The sequence below is a fragment of the Balaenoptera acutorostrata genome, chromosome 19, assembly GCF_949987535.1.
Source record: "Balaenoptera acutorostrata chromosome 19, mBalAcu1.1, whole genome shotgun sequence".
Taxonomy (NCBI): Eukaryota; Metazoa; Chordata; class Mammalia; order Artiodactyla; family Balaenopteridae; genus Balaenoptera; species Balaenoptera acutorostrata.
In genome coordinates, this window is record NC_080082.1 from 20,292,902 (window position 1) to 20,305,425 (window position 12,524).

General features: G+C 53.7%; 1 protein-coding gene across 7 annotated transcripts in view; it reads left to right on the forward strand.

The window, feature by feature from the left end:
- TK2 (thymidine kinase 2) overlaps window positions 1-10,510 on the forward strand; it is a 29,280-nt gene extending 18,770 nt beyond the window's left edge. For 3 of the 7 annotated variants that reach the window (XM_007198056.2, XM_007198057.2, XM_057533887.1), the window contains 4 exons: window positions 4,394-4,482; window positions 5,057-5,136; window positions 7,418-7,498; window positions 8,623-10,510. In XM_007198056.2, the coding sequence (XP_007198118.1) occupies window positions 4,394-4,482; window positions 5,057-5,136; window positions 7,418-7,498; window positions 8,623-8,721 (349 nt within the window). In that variant the 3' untranslated portion in view covers window positions 8,722-10,510. Of the gene's footprint in view, window positions 1-4,393; window positions 4,483-5,056; window positions 5,137-5,222; window positions 5,334-7,417; window positions 7,499-7,881; window positions 7,951-8,622 lie in introns of those variants that run through there. The other 4 variants (XR_009006052.1, XR_452541.2, XR_009006053.1 and 1 more) reach the window with 4 other exon arrangements.
- Window positions 10,511-12,524: the final 2,014 nt, after the last annotated feature.

The following is a 12,524-nucleotide window of genomic DNA, read 5'->3' on the forward strand; positions in this document are numbered from 1 at the left end:
ATGCCCCCCAAATACAGATTACCATCATTTTGAGCCTAAACCAAATGATGCCTAGAACTGGGTTTGGCTGGATCCTTTGCTGATACCCAGAATAGGATGTTTTGGTTCCCACCCGTGGAAGTTCGGCTGGGTACTGGCAACCACAAGACGGCTTGTGTGGGCTGTCAGCTCTTGCCTGGGAGCTTGTGTGGGGACAGCCCTTACACAAGGCGGGGGTGCACGGCCGCTGCCCCTTCAGCCTTGGGGTTGGTCCTTTTCTCTTTCACAGCAGCCCTTGCAGCCTTGGCTTGGAATCTGGAGGGACTGGGATGGAAGGAAGTACGGTAGGCATGGCCTTGCTGTCTGCAGTTGCAGGCTCGGGTGCCCAGAAAAGCCCACATTCTGCAGTTCTGCATCCCCCAAAGCCAAATTTCTGGAAGGGCTTTCTTGCCTTTTGGGCCTCGGACAAGTGAGGAGCTCCTCCAGGGAGAGACCCGCCTCTTTTGCCCCCATCCTCACCCCAGCGAGTTTGGGGTGGGCAGAACATACATGCAATTATGCCACCAGGGGTTAATTGCCAACAAGGAAGATTCTGGTTCCACAGTCTCCTTGAAGACTTAAAGAACCTGAAGAACTTCTGAGGTGTGGGCGCTGTGCTGGAATGAACAGCTGAAGGTGGCGAGAAAGACTCAGGCAGCTAAAGCAGCCACGCAGGCCACTGTGTGGCCCGACCCTGGGGGCTAGTTGAACACACAGGTTTTACAGGATCGCCTGATCGGTGTTTTCTAAGAGCAGAAGGAAGGGAATTGCATGGGGCCCAGCTGGGGAAGTGACACACTGACTCACCTGGGGCTGCCGGTGGCGGACATCCATTAAGACCCTGTGTTTGGAGCAACAGGCGGGTCTGCCTACTACCCTGATGGGCCCTGGGGACTCACTGCCTGGGTCATGGGCCTGCAAGCGGTGGCTTTCCTCAGGCTGAGGCTAGAGAGACACTGGACGGGCCCAGGGGCAGCCCCCTCAGCTGACAGACGGGGCAGGTGGGGTTGGGGCACGTGGTGCAGCCAGGAGCATATGGGTTTGGGGGCCGCCGAGAGCCAGGCTTCAGTCCCTGGCTCAGAGCTGGGCTGAGCTTCTCTGGGCCTCAGTTTTCCTCATCTATAAGTTGGGGCTAAAATTGACCTCACAAGGTCTTGTGAGAAACAAAAGAAAGTCATGTGTACAAGGAGGCTGGCATTTGAGTGTGGGATTTCTGTTTTAACCCATGCTCTCTGGGCCTCAGGGGGAAGGCGGCAGCAAACTGTGCCAAACAAAACAGCAGGATTCGTGTGGACCCATGATCTCAGTTTTGCCCCCCTAGGATAAGGGGAAGGCACCGTGAAACCCCCTCAGTCCACCGTTGGTGGGTCTGCAGAGAGGTGCTGCCCTCTGTGTGTTCTGTGGAAATAAAAGCAGTGCCTTGGTGGTGGTGCTGGGTGCCCCATTCTCGAGGCAGACACAGGAGGAGCCGGGCAGATTCCCAGGAGGAAAACTGCAGATACAGATAAAACAGCGCCCGCTGCCTGACATCCCTCAGAATCATGGAAGGCAGCTTCTGTTTCCTCACTCCGCTCAGCCGGTGGCCAGTTGTCCTGGACCCCCCAGCACATGGCTCCTGGTAGTCTTGGAAGGGTTTTCTGGAGGTCTGCCGGCCGACGCTGCCCTCAGGGAGGCTGCCCGGAGCCATCTGCACAGGGGACCTCTGAGGAGAGCATCGGGAAGGGAGGACCTGCTTCCTCCGTTTCCTCGCAGTCCCAGGTTTACCTGCGCCAGGTGGGAATGGGAGGTTCCTGAGCCACCCAGGAGGTGTCCTGAGACCGCCTGGAGCCGATTTCCAGCAGAGCAGTGGCTCTCAGGCCCCAACACTTTTTGTGGTGTCAGTTGGTTTGGTTTTAGTTAACACTGTGCTACCTGTGTCCTGAATTGTGACTCAGTTTGGTGGCCACAGCTAAGGGTATCCTCCCAGCTCTGGGGTTTGACGGACCCTCCCTTGAGCCTTACAGACACCGGTGAAGTCCTCAGGGGCAGTCTCACACCAACTGTCCAGCGTCCATGACGTGGGAGGCTGTTGGGCAACTTTCCCTCCACGTGTGCTGCTCACTGGCCCACACCCTCGAGTTGCCAGTCTGTGCTGTGTCCCCAGGCTGCGTGTTTGGTGGAGCGAGTGGGGCTGATCAGCAGCTTCTTTTTTGCAAATCCTCATTCCCTCGGAGTCAGCTTTGTTCCAGAGAAGGAAAACATGTCAAGAAGAGTGGTTTGGTGTCTGAATATCAAATACTCTCAGCTGCAACTAACTGCAGCCCAGCTCAAAGTAGCCTGAACACTGAGGTTGTTACGGGCTGTCTTAACAGCAGGCTTTGGGGTTGGTTTCATTCGGTGGCCCTAGTGCTGTTTCTCTCTGTTTTCCTACTCTATCTTGTTTGTGTCCTCAATATGATTCCCTCTTGGTGACACAATGCCTGTGGCAGAACTGGGCTTCTCATTGCTGGCCAGAGGGTGGATGTCTTGCCAGTGGCTCTCCTCTAAGTGTGAGGAAGCATGGTTTCCATAAACCCCAGCAAACCTCCCTCATGTCTCACTGGTCAGGTTGGGCCCTTTGGCCTGGGCTGATCAACTCAGCCTGGCCAGTGGAGAGGACGTCCCTCAGACCAGTTGGTTTACTCTGAAGCTTGGGCTGGGGTCAGGTTTCCCTGAACACTCAGTCCTGTGGGATGGACCCTGAATAGATCATGGGCTACTTTTAAGGAGGTAGGAGGAAAGAATTGGGGGATGGGCAACCATATGAGCCGTGATCACAAAGTTGTTACCTTTAGTATCTGAATTTTGGTCCCTTCTGCAATGTCCTGGGACTTCCTCCCTCTCCCCTCCCCTACAAAGCCTCCCCCACTTATTTGGGGGGGCGGGTGCTGGTCCTCACACGTTAGTCTGCTCTGGTGTCCCTGCTGAAGTCTGATGCCTGAGACCCCTCAAGGCGCTGACAACTGCCCGTCTGCCCCTGCTGTTCTCCCGGGCGCCGTGCATTTTCCTGCTGCTCTGCCAGGCACAGCTCTTCTGTGCTGAGGGTGTCGGGTGGTCTCAGGGACTAGGGGAGGATGTCCCCCTCCAGTCTGTGCCCCGCCCCATCGTTTGGGCCCCCAGGCAGGGCTGCTTGAGCCTGTCATCTTCAGAGCGCCTTCCTCCACGCCCATCCTGCCCCCTCCCCCAGGTGGGAGTCAGTTCACCACCCGTGGCGGGGGCAGCTGCAAACCACCCTCTCCACCGGCCTCTTTTCCCCGCCTCCCCTTCTTTAGTCAACAGGCAGAAGACCCCCAGCTGCACACAGCTCAGGCACCTCCACTCCCCTGTAGCCCGCCTTGCCAAACCCAGTTCTGAGTGGATCCACGATGATATTCAAGACGGGTGGAGGATGTTGAAAGGAATTCCTCTCCTGGGCCTTTGAGGGTCACCCCGCAGCTGCCTGGTTTGTTTCCTCCAGCTGCTGCCCCTCCTCCCGCTCTTCCCTGCTCATTTCCTCCAGGGCAGAGGACAGACGCCAGGTCTCTCTCACTTGTGGGCTGCTTCTTCCTTTCTTTCTTTTTCAGTTATCACTTTAAATATGTAGTAATTCTTCCCCCACCCCCACCCCGAATTGAGAACTAGTATGTTGTTAAATTTTGGAAAATACAGAAAGAGATAAAGATAAAGAAAAAAATGTCTCCCATAGTCCTACAGTTCAGAGAAAAGCACTGTTAACCTTTTGGTGGTTTTCTTTCCAGTCTCCTTTCCAAAATGTGTGGATGAATACTCTTGAAAGTATGGTTGGGTCGTGCTGTATGCACAGTTTTATGTCCTCCTGTTTTCATTGAATAATGAGAATTTGATTATGAGCATTTTCCATGTCATTAAATATTATTTTATAGCCTCATCTTTCAGTTGCTGTGTGGTTTTCTGTTAGATAGATGTACCATGATTTAGTTTTTCATTATTTTTTAAATAGTGCTACAGAGGGCAGCCACGATTATTTCCACAAAATAAATTTCTAGAGGTGAAACAGGTTTGCTGTTCCACCTCCCAGCCTGAGTGCTGTCCGTGCTCTCAGGGGACAGGCTTCATAGCCCCTTCCTTGGCTTGGAGTTCAAATCCCAAATGAATTCTCCCCTCGGGCAATGCCAAGATACTTGCTGCATTATACCATCACCCGTCCCTGGGCAGCGGGAGGTCGGAGGTGTTTCGGGTCCTTGTCGTCACTACCCGCCCAGTATCATGTGATCACACTATGTCATGGTGCCCTTGGCACTGCCCTTTCAATAAAAGCAGTGCCCAGATGTTTTGGGGGAATGGCACAGCCCAGGAACTTTCTCATGGGATAATAAAACGCTTACAACTCTCGTTACAGTGGGAAGATGCCTGAAGTGGACTATGTGGTCCTCTCGGAATGGTTTGACTGGATTGTGAGGAACATCGACGTGTCCATTGACTTGATCGGTGAGACAGTCCCTCCCTGGCCTCCCTCCCCTGGGCCCAGTGAGGAGGTGGTTGGCTGGGCCCCAAGCAGCAGGCGCGGTGGGCAGGGCCCTCACCATCAGCGATTCTTCCCCTACCTTGACTCAGCCTTCTCTCAAAGGGCAGATGGAATCTGGGGCTTTTGGTCCCTCCTGGAGAAGCACCCTGGCCAGTTCCTCAAACTGCTTTCCCCTCGGTCCATTGTGATATGATGGGTTTTTTCTAGTTTGTAAAGGAGGGAGGAGGGACAGAACCTCGACAGTTACTGAGGCAGGCTGGGTGCCAGGCCCTGTGCTAAGCTCTGTCAATGTACGGAACCTATTCAGCTTCACGGTGACCCTGTGGGGCTGGTGACGTGGAAAGAGAATGAAAGTCAGGATGAGGGTCAAGATGCCTGTCTGGCCACACAGCTGGTCTGCCTCTCCTGCTCAGGGCTGCTGGCAGATGTTTCTCTCCACGCCTTGCCCACACGCCTTCCTTCCCCCTACCCCTCACTTTCACTTCCAAGCCATGAACAGAGTAATTAAAGCCCCATATATGTTTTTTAAAATCTCAGTTTATCTCCAGACCACTCCTGAGACCTGTTACCAGAGGCTAAAGATGAGATGTAGGGAAGAGGAGAAGGTCATTCCACTGGTAAGAGCCCCTTTAACCTGGGGAAAGGTGCAACTTCATCCCAGCCTGGCCCCACCCTCTGTGAGATCATTGTGCTGTTGTTGCAGGGAGAGAAACAGGAACTGAGCACGTTGGAGGGTGAACTCTGACTTCCTCTGAGCTGGAGACCCTGTGCGGTGTCCAGGTCTGCTTCACTTCCTGTGGCCCCAGACTCAGTGGTGGGCACCCCCGGGGCTCAGAGGCGTCCCTTCTCCCGTTCCCGCCCAGGTGTCCCCCGGGCTTGTTTGGTCCACCTCCTGAAAATTGCTTGCCTTTGTGCCGTCCCCTGGATCCTCGCTAGGACGTGCCCACTTGCTCGCTGCTGCATTGCCCGTGCTTGGCACAGTGCCTGGCTGGGAGGTGAAACTCACTAGTGTCTGCCCAGTGCCTCACCCTTCTGGGTTCTGGCTCAGGGCCACATCAACTCTAGTCAGGGCTGTCTTAGCAGGCTTGGACTGCTCTCCTTGCCCTGGTCCCTCACTATCCGCATCCCCCTCAGAAATCCATCCTCCACACTGCTGCTTGGGTGATGTCTCCAGTACAGAACACCACACATGCAATTCCCTAACCCCACCTGCTTCAGTGCCTCACCACTGTCTAGGATAAAGTCCCCACTTGTAGCATGCCATCCGAGATCCTGCATGATTGGCTTCATCAGCTTCCACTCCCTGCCTTTCGTGCTCTGGCCATAAAGAACTAGTTGTGGCTACACATGCTCTCTCTCTCTCTCTTCCCCTCTCTCCCTCTCTCCCCCTCTCCCCCTTCCCTTTCCCCTCTCCCCTCTCCCCCCTCCCCCTCCCTCTCCCCTTCCCCCTCCCCCTCCCCCTCCCCCTCCCCCTCCCCCCACCCCTCACCAGGGAGTTACACAAATGTACCTTTGCCATAGTGGTTTATTTTGCCTCAGGTGTCACCTCCTCCAAGAAGCTTTCTCTGACCTTCCCTCTGTTGTGGTCCCCCAGCCTCTGTGCTTATTATGATCACAGCCATTAGGACAAATATTCTGAAACTATTTCTTTATGTGTTTGCTCCCCATCCCTCAGAAAACTACCATGAACTTTTTAAGATTAGATCTTATTCCCTCTGCGTCCCTAGAATGTGTCCCAGGCCTTGGCACCTAGGGGTTGCTCAGTTAATATTGATCGGAATGCCCCATGTGAATGCTACTGGAAGTACACAGACAGAGGCTGGGCAAGCATTTACTGGGATATCATGGGGGTCTGAGCCCAGGATGGGCTGGACTGGGGTCCTAGAAGGCCAGTCCAGCTCCTGAGGCCCTCCCAGCCTTGTTTGCCCCAGGCACCAGCAAGGTGGATTCCAGCCATGAAGGCCCAAGCCTCGTTCTGGGCAGCTGCTTTGAAATCTGGAGACAGGAGTGATTAGAGTAAGGGTGAAATGGGGCGGGTCTGGGCCAAGCTGGGACGGGGCACAGCAGCTCTGTGCAGTGACCCAGATGTTCGGAAGAAGTGACAGATCTGGAGTCCTTCCAAGTCATTGTCCAGGACATTGTCTTAATGGTTTTGACAAGGCCTCCAGGACAAGTCTGTTGTTGCCAAGGGAGAACTCGGTGGTGGGTAAAGAGGCAGCAGTGTGGTTTACCCGAGAGCCTCAGGGCTGGGAGTAAATTGCTGCTTGAGGAGGTGTTTGCCAGCGGCTGAGAGCACCCGGGCCTGCCTGTGGGAGAGTGCCGTCCAGTCCTACCGGATGCGCAGGCGTGGATGCCTTAGGGGCGGGTCCGGGCCTCTTTTCCCTTGGGTTTCACCTTGTCCTCCTTCTGAAGTTGGCCCTTAAGCTTTCAAGGATCCACAGGTTACAAGTTGTCTGTTGGGGTGAGAGCAGCCGAGTGGGGCTCCTGGGCCAGTGAGGGCCGCAGTCCTCTTGGTGGGAAGGACAGAGGGAGGGTTCAGAGGCTTCCCAGGCCCCCGTGAAGGAACAGAGGCCCTGCTGATGGAGAAGTGGCAGGAAACGAGAGCAGCCAGGTGGGAGGATGCGTCCAAAGTGCCAGTGGAGCAGAGTGCGCTGGAGGGATGGGCGGGTGGCCAGAGGGACGCTTCTGACTGTTGCGACACGTGGGCTGGCCGGCAGAGTGCTTGGCCGCGTTTATCATTGTCCATCTGAGCCAGGGTGGCTGTTGCAGGTCCTTAGTCCAAGCCACTGCCCTGTGGTCATTGACATTCACCTCACCTGCCCCTGAGACCCCTTGGGGGGGAGAGGTCTGCTCCCTATGTGCTCCTGACAGCCCTTGCATTTTTCCCCCCTCCGGCAGGAATACCTGGATGCTATTCACCACCTGTACGAGGAGTGGCTCATCAAAGGGAGCCTTTTCCCCGTGGCGGCCCCTGTTCTGGTAAGCCCCCCTAACAGGGCGGGAGACTTTTCTAGAAGGAGGAGCGACTCGGGGGATGTCGGTCACTCTGCAGCTGGAGAATTTGAAAGAAGGAAGCGGGGAGGGTGGAAGGGACTCTGTCTCACAGTCCCCGTTCTGGACTGAGCCTTAGTGAGCTGGACAGACCTGGGAGAAGGTGACCTGTCCCAGTGTCACTACACCGGTGGCACAGTAGCATCTCACTTATCCAGCATTGTCAGCAAAGGAGTGTTCCGGATGGCCAGAGCCCCTGGACCTGGGTTTTGGCCTTAACCGCTTGGGGTGGTGGTCTTTCTGACGTGCCCGTCCCTTCTCCAGTGGGTGGCAGGCCCAAAGCCTTATTGCACCTTTTCTTGGTGACCCAGGGCATCTGAAGGAACGTCAGTTGCTGTTCTGGTCTGTCACACAATGATGCCCCCTTAGGAGGTGCTGAGGTGTGTAGGACTGTTTGCCCCAGACTACTAATGCCTTTGAATTCCCGTGTTTGCTTTTTACCCTCCTTTCTCCTGCTGGCACTCACCATTTCTAACTGTTGATGCTTCTGCCCCATTAATGTTTCCCCGCTTCCTTGTCCCCTCGTTTTCTGATTTGCTGCTGCCGACTTTCTTTAGGCAGGCCATTGGGTCCCTCGGACTGTTAGGAACACGTGTACAGTGTGGGATCTGAGGGAGGGCTGTGCACAAACTTGTATGCATGGCCTTGGGGACATCTGTCTGGACTGCTCAAACGCTGTACTCATGGCTCTTCCAGACAGTGAGGTTGCTGGAAAGTGAGACATTACTGTACTGGATTTTTAAAGAAAAATTTTTTTTTCCCCTCATTATAGAAAAATGGTTGATATCAAATGATGAGAAAAAAATCGTTCATGAGCTTGCCGCAGGGACGACTATCGTGGATTCTTAAGTGAAAATATAGTTGAGAATGTGGATTGACTTAGAAACGGGAGCTGTTTGGCCCTAACCTTCCTTTTTCTCTGCCTGTGACCTTGGGCTTCCCTGCCTCTCCCTGCCTCATTCTGCCTGCCCCCGTCTCTCTCTCTTCATCAGTGAGGGGAGGATGATGTTGAGGTCAGGGGCAGCCCTGTGACCTGTGTGTTTAATTTCCAGGTGATTGAGGCTGACCACGACATGGAGAAAATGTTAGAACTCTTTGAACAAAACCGGCACCGAATACTAATTCCAGAGGATCGGAAGCTTGGTCCATAGGATGGGGAAGATCATGCCAGAGAAATGCCCGCTGCTGCCAAGTTAGCTCTCACGAGCAATTTGGAACAATCCACTCTTGGGAGGGCTTTCTATCTGGGCACATTTGTCTTCCTAATGGTCTTCTCTCCTTTACCAGTGTCTTTTTCCTGGGATTCTGGCCCTCGTGGGTAAATGACATGATGGGACCAATGGGTTTGTCGCAGCCTTTTGGTGTCGCAGCCTTGCATTCCCCCGGTGGTTTCCCACCTCTGGATTCCTCTAAGTTAGGGAAGAGCCACCTGACTGACCCTGGGCTCATGGTCTCTAGCCCTTCAGACCATCCTCGAGGGCGAGGTAGCGGTCTTACATCCCAGGGGAGGAAGTTGAAGCTCAGACAGGCTAAGGGACTCCCCGGGGTCACACAGCCAGTGACAGTGGAGTCAGCACCATTCAGACTTTTGGTGACTCCCAAACGATCAGTCTCTTGCCCCAGGCTGCCTCATCCCAAGAGCCCTACCTTCCCTGCTGGAGAGCCCCGCACGTGCGTGGGAGTGTGTGTGTGTGTGTGAGTGTGTGAGTGTGTGTGTGTGTGTGTGTGTAGTGGGGGCAGCAGTGCATGCAGCCAGCATCATCATTTTCTCCTGATTTGAGCAGCTCCTGAGGACAGTTAGCATTTCTAGACTTTCACAAAATTGTGCGGTATTTGGCTCGAGCCCAGTGTTCAGTAATTCACTAGCATGAGGCTGATGTGGTACTTACCACCTCGTCATCGGGACTTCCCCATCCTTAGAAGAATCATGGTTTGGCTCCTGAATGGTGCTCGGTCTTCTTGGTGACGAAGGTCCTGCTTGAGCTGCTGCCGATTCCCCGGCAGGGCAATGGCCTGTGGCGCCAGGCTGGTGTGCCCAGTGCTGTGCTGGGGCAAGGGGCTGCCAGCCTGGCTTCTGAGGCTCCCTTCCTCCATAGTGGCCTTGTGTGAAGAGCTTCACCCTTGGAATTCCTGGGAGTTTGTGGCCCAGGGGAGAGACACAGTGGCCTTACGTCTTTTTGAAATGTTTTTCCATCCAAAGGGACACCATGGGCCCTAGGGCATGAACCATCTTTATTAGTTCAGAGACTATCTTAGCTCCCCTCAGCTGTAACAATGCACTGAAGGCACGGCTTTCTCCTGAGTCAAGTAGGAAGCAAGAGAAAGGAAGAACATTCTCTTCAGGGACAGTCTGGGCAGGAAACTTGGGGCTGGCAAGCAAAGGCTCTTGGAGCACTGGAGCTCCTGAATTTTGGAGGTGGGTGGAGAGAGCTTCCAGAAGGCTGTTTGCAGACACGGGGAAGGATTGATTATGAACTTGGGGAAACAGGCCTTGGCCTCTCCCGAGTGGTGGTTGGTGTACCTGAAGGTTGGAAGGCCTCGTCCCAGCCTCTGTGTGAGTGTGGCACCTGTGCACGTAATTCTCTGACGCTACATAGGTGAGAGGTGCCCCTGGTGGCCCGGGCCCAGAGGCAGCACTAGGAGGGCAGCACTCTGGCTTCCGGCCCTTTCTGGCTGGACTGACTCCTGGGCCGTGTGCACAGGGTGAGGGCGGGAGCCGGGTGGGGATGTGTCTCTCAGCCCAGTTGTTGGTGATGGACCAGAAACCTGGGGAAGGCAGCGCCTCTGCTTCCAGGCATCTGGACATGCTGGGACCATCTTTGGGCCTTTGCAAACAAACAGTCCAATTTCCCCTCAACTTGAGCATCTGTTTTGGGGGAAATGTGATTTAAAAAAAAAAAAAATCTTGCTCTGTGATAGCCAATAAATCCTTCACTTAAAACCTGGTGATAATTTTGGAGTGCTTCCTATGCCAGTGATTTTAGGTCCCTGCAGCATCCTTGTACCAGCAGGGTAATGTTTTAATTTTTAAACACTGTGTTCCTAACGGGATGTTCAGGTCCATAAGAGCTCTCTGTCCTCCCACCCCGGCATCTTGGAGAGGATGCTATATGTACCCACAGTGGCTGGGGCTTGTCGCAAAAATCTCCCGGCCCAGAGGTGTCACAGGAAATGGCTGGAGCCCAGCCCACCAAGGGTTGCTCTCCCCCATGTGGCAGGCAGGGCTGGTGGTGGCAAGGGTCACAGAGCAGTTATGAACACTGCTGAGAACCAGGGCAGGGAAAGGGCAGATGGCACGTGGTAGGTACGGGGCCCAGTTCCTCCAGCAGAGGGAGGCACTCCCCAGGGACTCCCAGGAATGGCCGTGAGGAGCGTGGCAGGGCGTGGCAGGCCCTTGCTAAACATGGACCCTGGGAAATGCTGTCACCCAGCTTGTTTTTCCCTTTCTGTTTCTCTTCCTGCCTCTTTTCTTCCTTTCCACCTGAGCCCCTCACCTAGATGAGATGTACCCCCCTGCCTGGGGAATGCATCAGTCAGAGACCCTTCCTGGGGCTCCCGCAGGCTCCCACCATCTGACCTGTGGAAGGAAGGATTGAGGTATTTATTGCTCTGAGAGCAGCTAGGAGATGTTTCCAAAACCTGTCTACCCCTGGGTGCTATGGAATCCGCATCGCCCTTGTTTTCCTAGAGCCTGGGGCCGGATGGGGGAGCTCACTTCAAATGCTCACACATCTGCGGAATGAGTAACACTTATCCCCTTGGCCTCTTCACCCTGAAGAGCTACAGTTATTAAAATAATTGACAAGCTCTTGGAGACGTCAGCCCTCCACTGTTGAGAATCTAATAATAATATTGTGCCCAGTGTCTCTGGGCTTTGGCAGTGGATTACTTATTTGCCAGAGGCCCCAGGGTCACTGGCACATGCTTTCTTTTCCTAATAACCCCAACCTTGTGGCTCCCCTAAGGCTGGGCTGAGCTCTGTGTTCCTCTAGTTTCCGTAAGATGGTGAACTTGGCAAAAGCTGTCATTAAACAGAAGCTAGGAGAAAGCCAAGCTTGTGGAATCAGAATGGGCATTGGCATTTATTGCTCTTTTCTTGAATTTCTGCATTTTTTGGCTTTTTCTTCTCCAAGAATGGGGTCCGTGGAACACAGGTGTCCTGGGAGATAGTAATAGGTGCTCTGAGAAAAGAGGGTTCTGTCGTCCAGAAAATTTGGGAAACACTACCTGGGTACTCTCTCTGAGATGCACAAGGTACATTAGCCTAGATAAAGTCAAGAAGTCCTGCAATAAAAACACCTTCTAAACTTTGTTTTAACCAGGGACTCTCAAACTCACTTGACAGTAGAGCCTCCCATTTGGGGAATATACATTAACAATCTCCAGATGTGCTAATGTTCCTTGGAACACACATTGGGAAGCACTGTTTTAGGGGGCCTGCAGCTGCTGATGACTCCTGGTTCTGTGTCCTTTGGGATGCTCTAGCTCATGGTTCTCTAACTTCAGAGCATCTGAGTCCTCCGGTGGGTGTGTTAGAACACGGACTGCAGGGCCTACCCCCAGAGTTTCTAATTCAGTAGATCTGGGATGGGCCTGAGAATTTGTTTTCTAATGACTTTCTAGGGGATGATTGAGTCTGCTGGTCCAGGAACCACCCTTTGGGGACCACTTCTCTTAGCTTGATGTTTTCTAGAAGTGGACATCCAGGAGTTCCAAGAAAACTTGGCATGTTGTTGAACCTCTCGTGAGTGTTGGCTGTCTTATCTGTGGAATGGGAGCATTGCTCACTTCCTAGGGCCATGAGGATAACCAGCCTGGCATGTGGAAGGGGCCCAGAGCAGGACCAATTGCTAAGTTTTAAATAAATCTTACCTTTGGGGATCCAGATGTTGAAACATACTATAAAACTTCTATAATTAAAACAGTATGGTACTGGTGCATGAATAGACAAGTA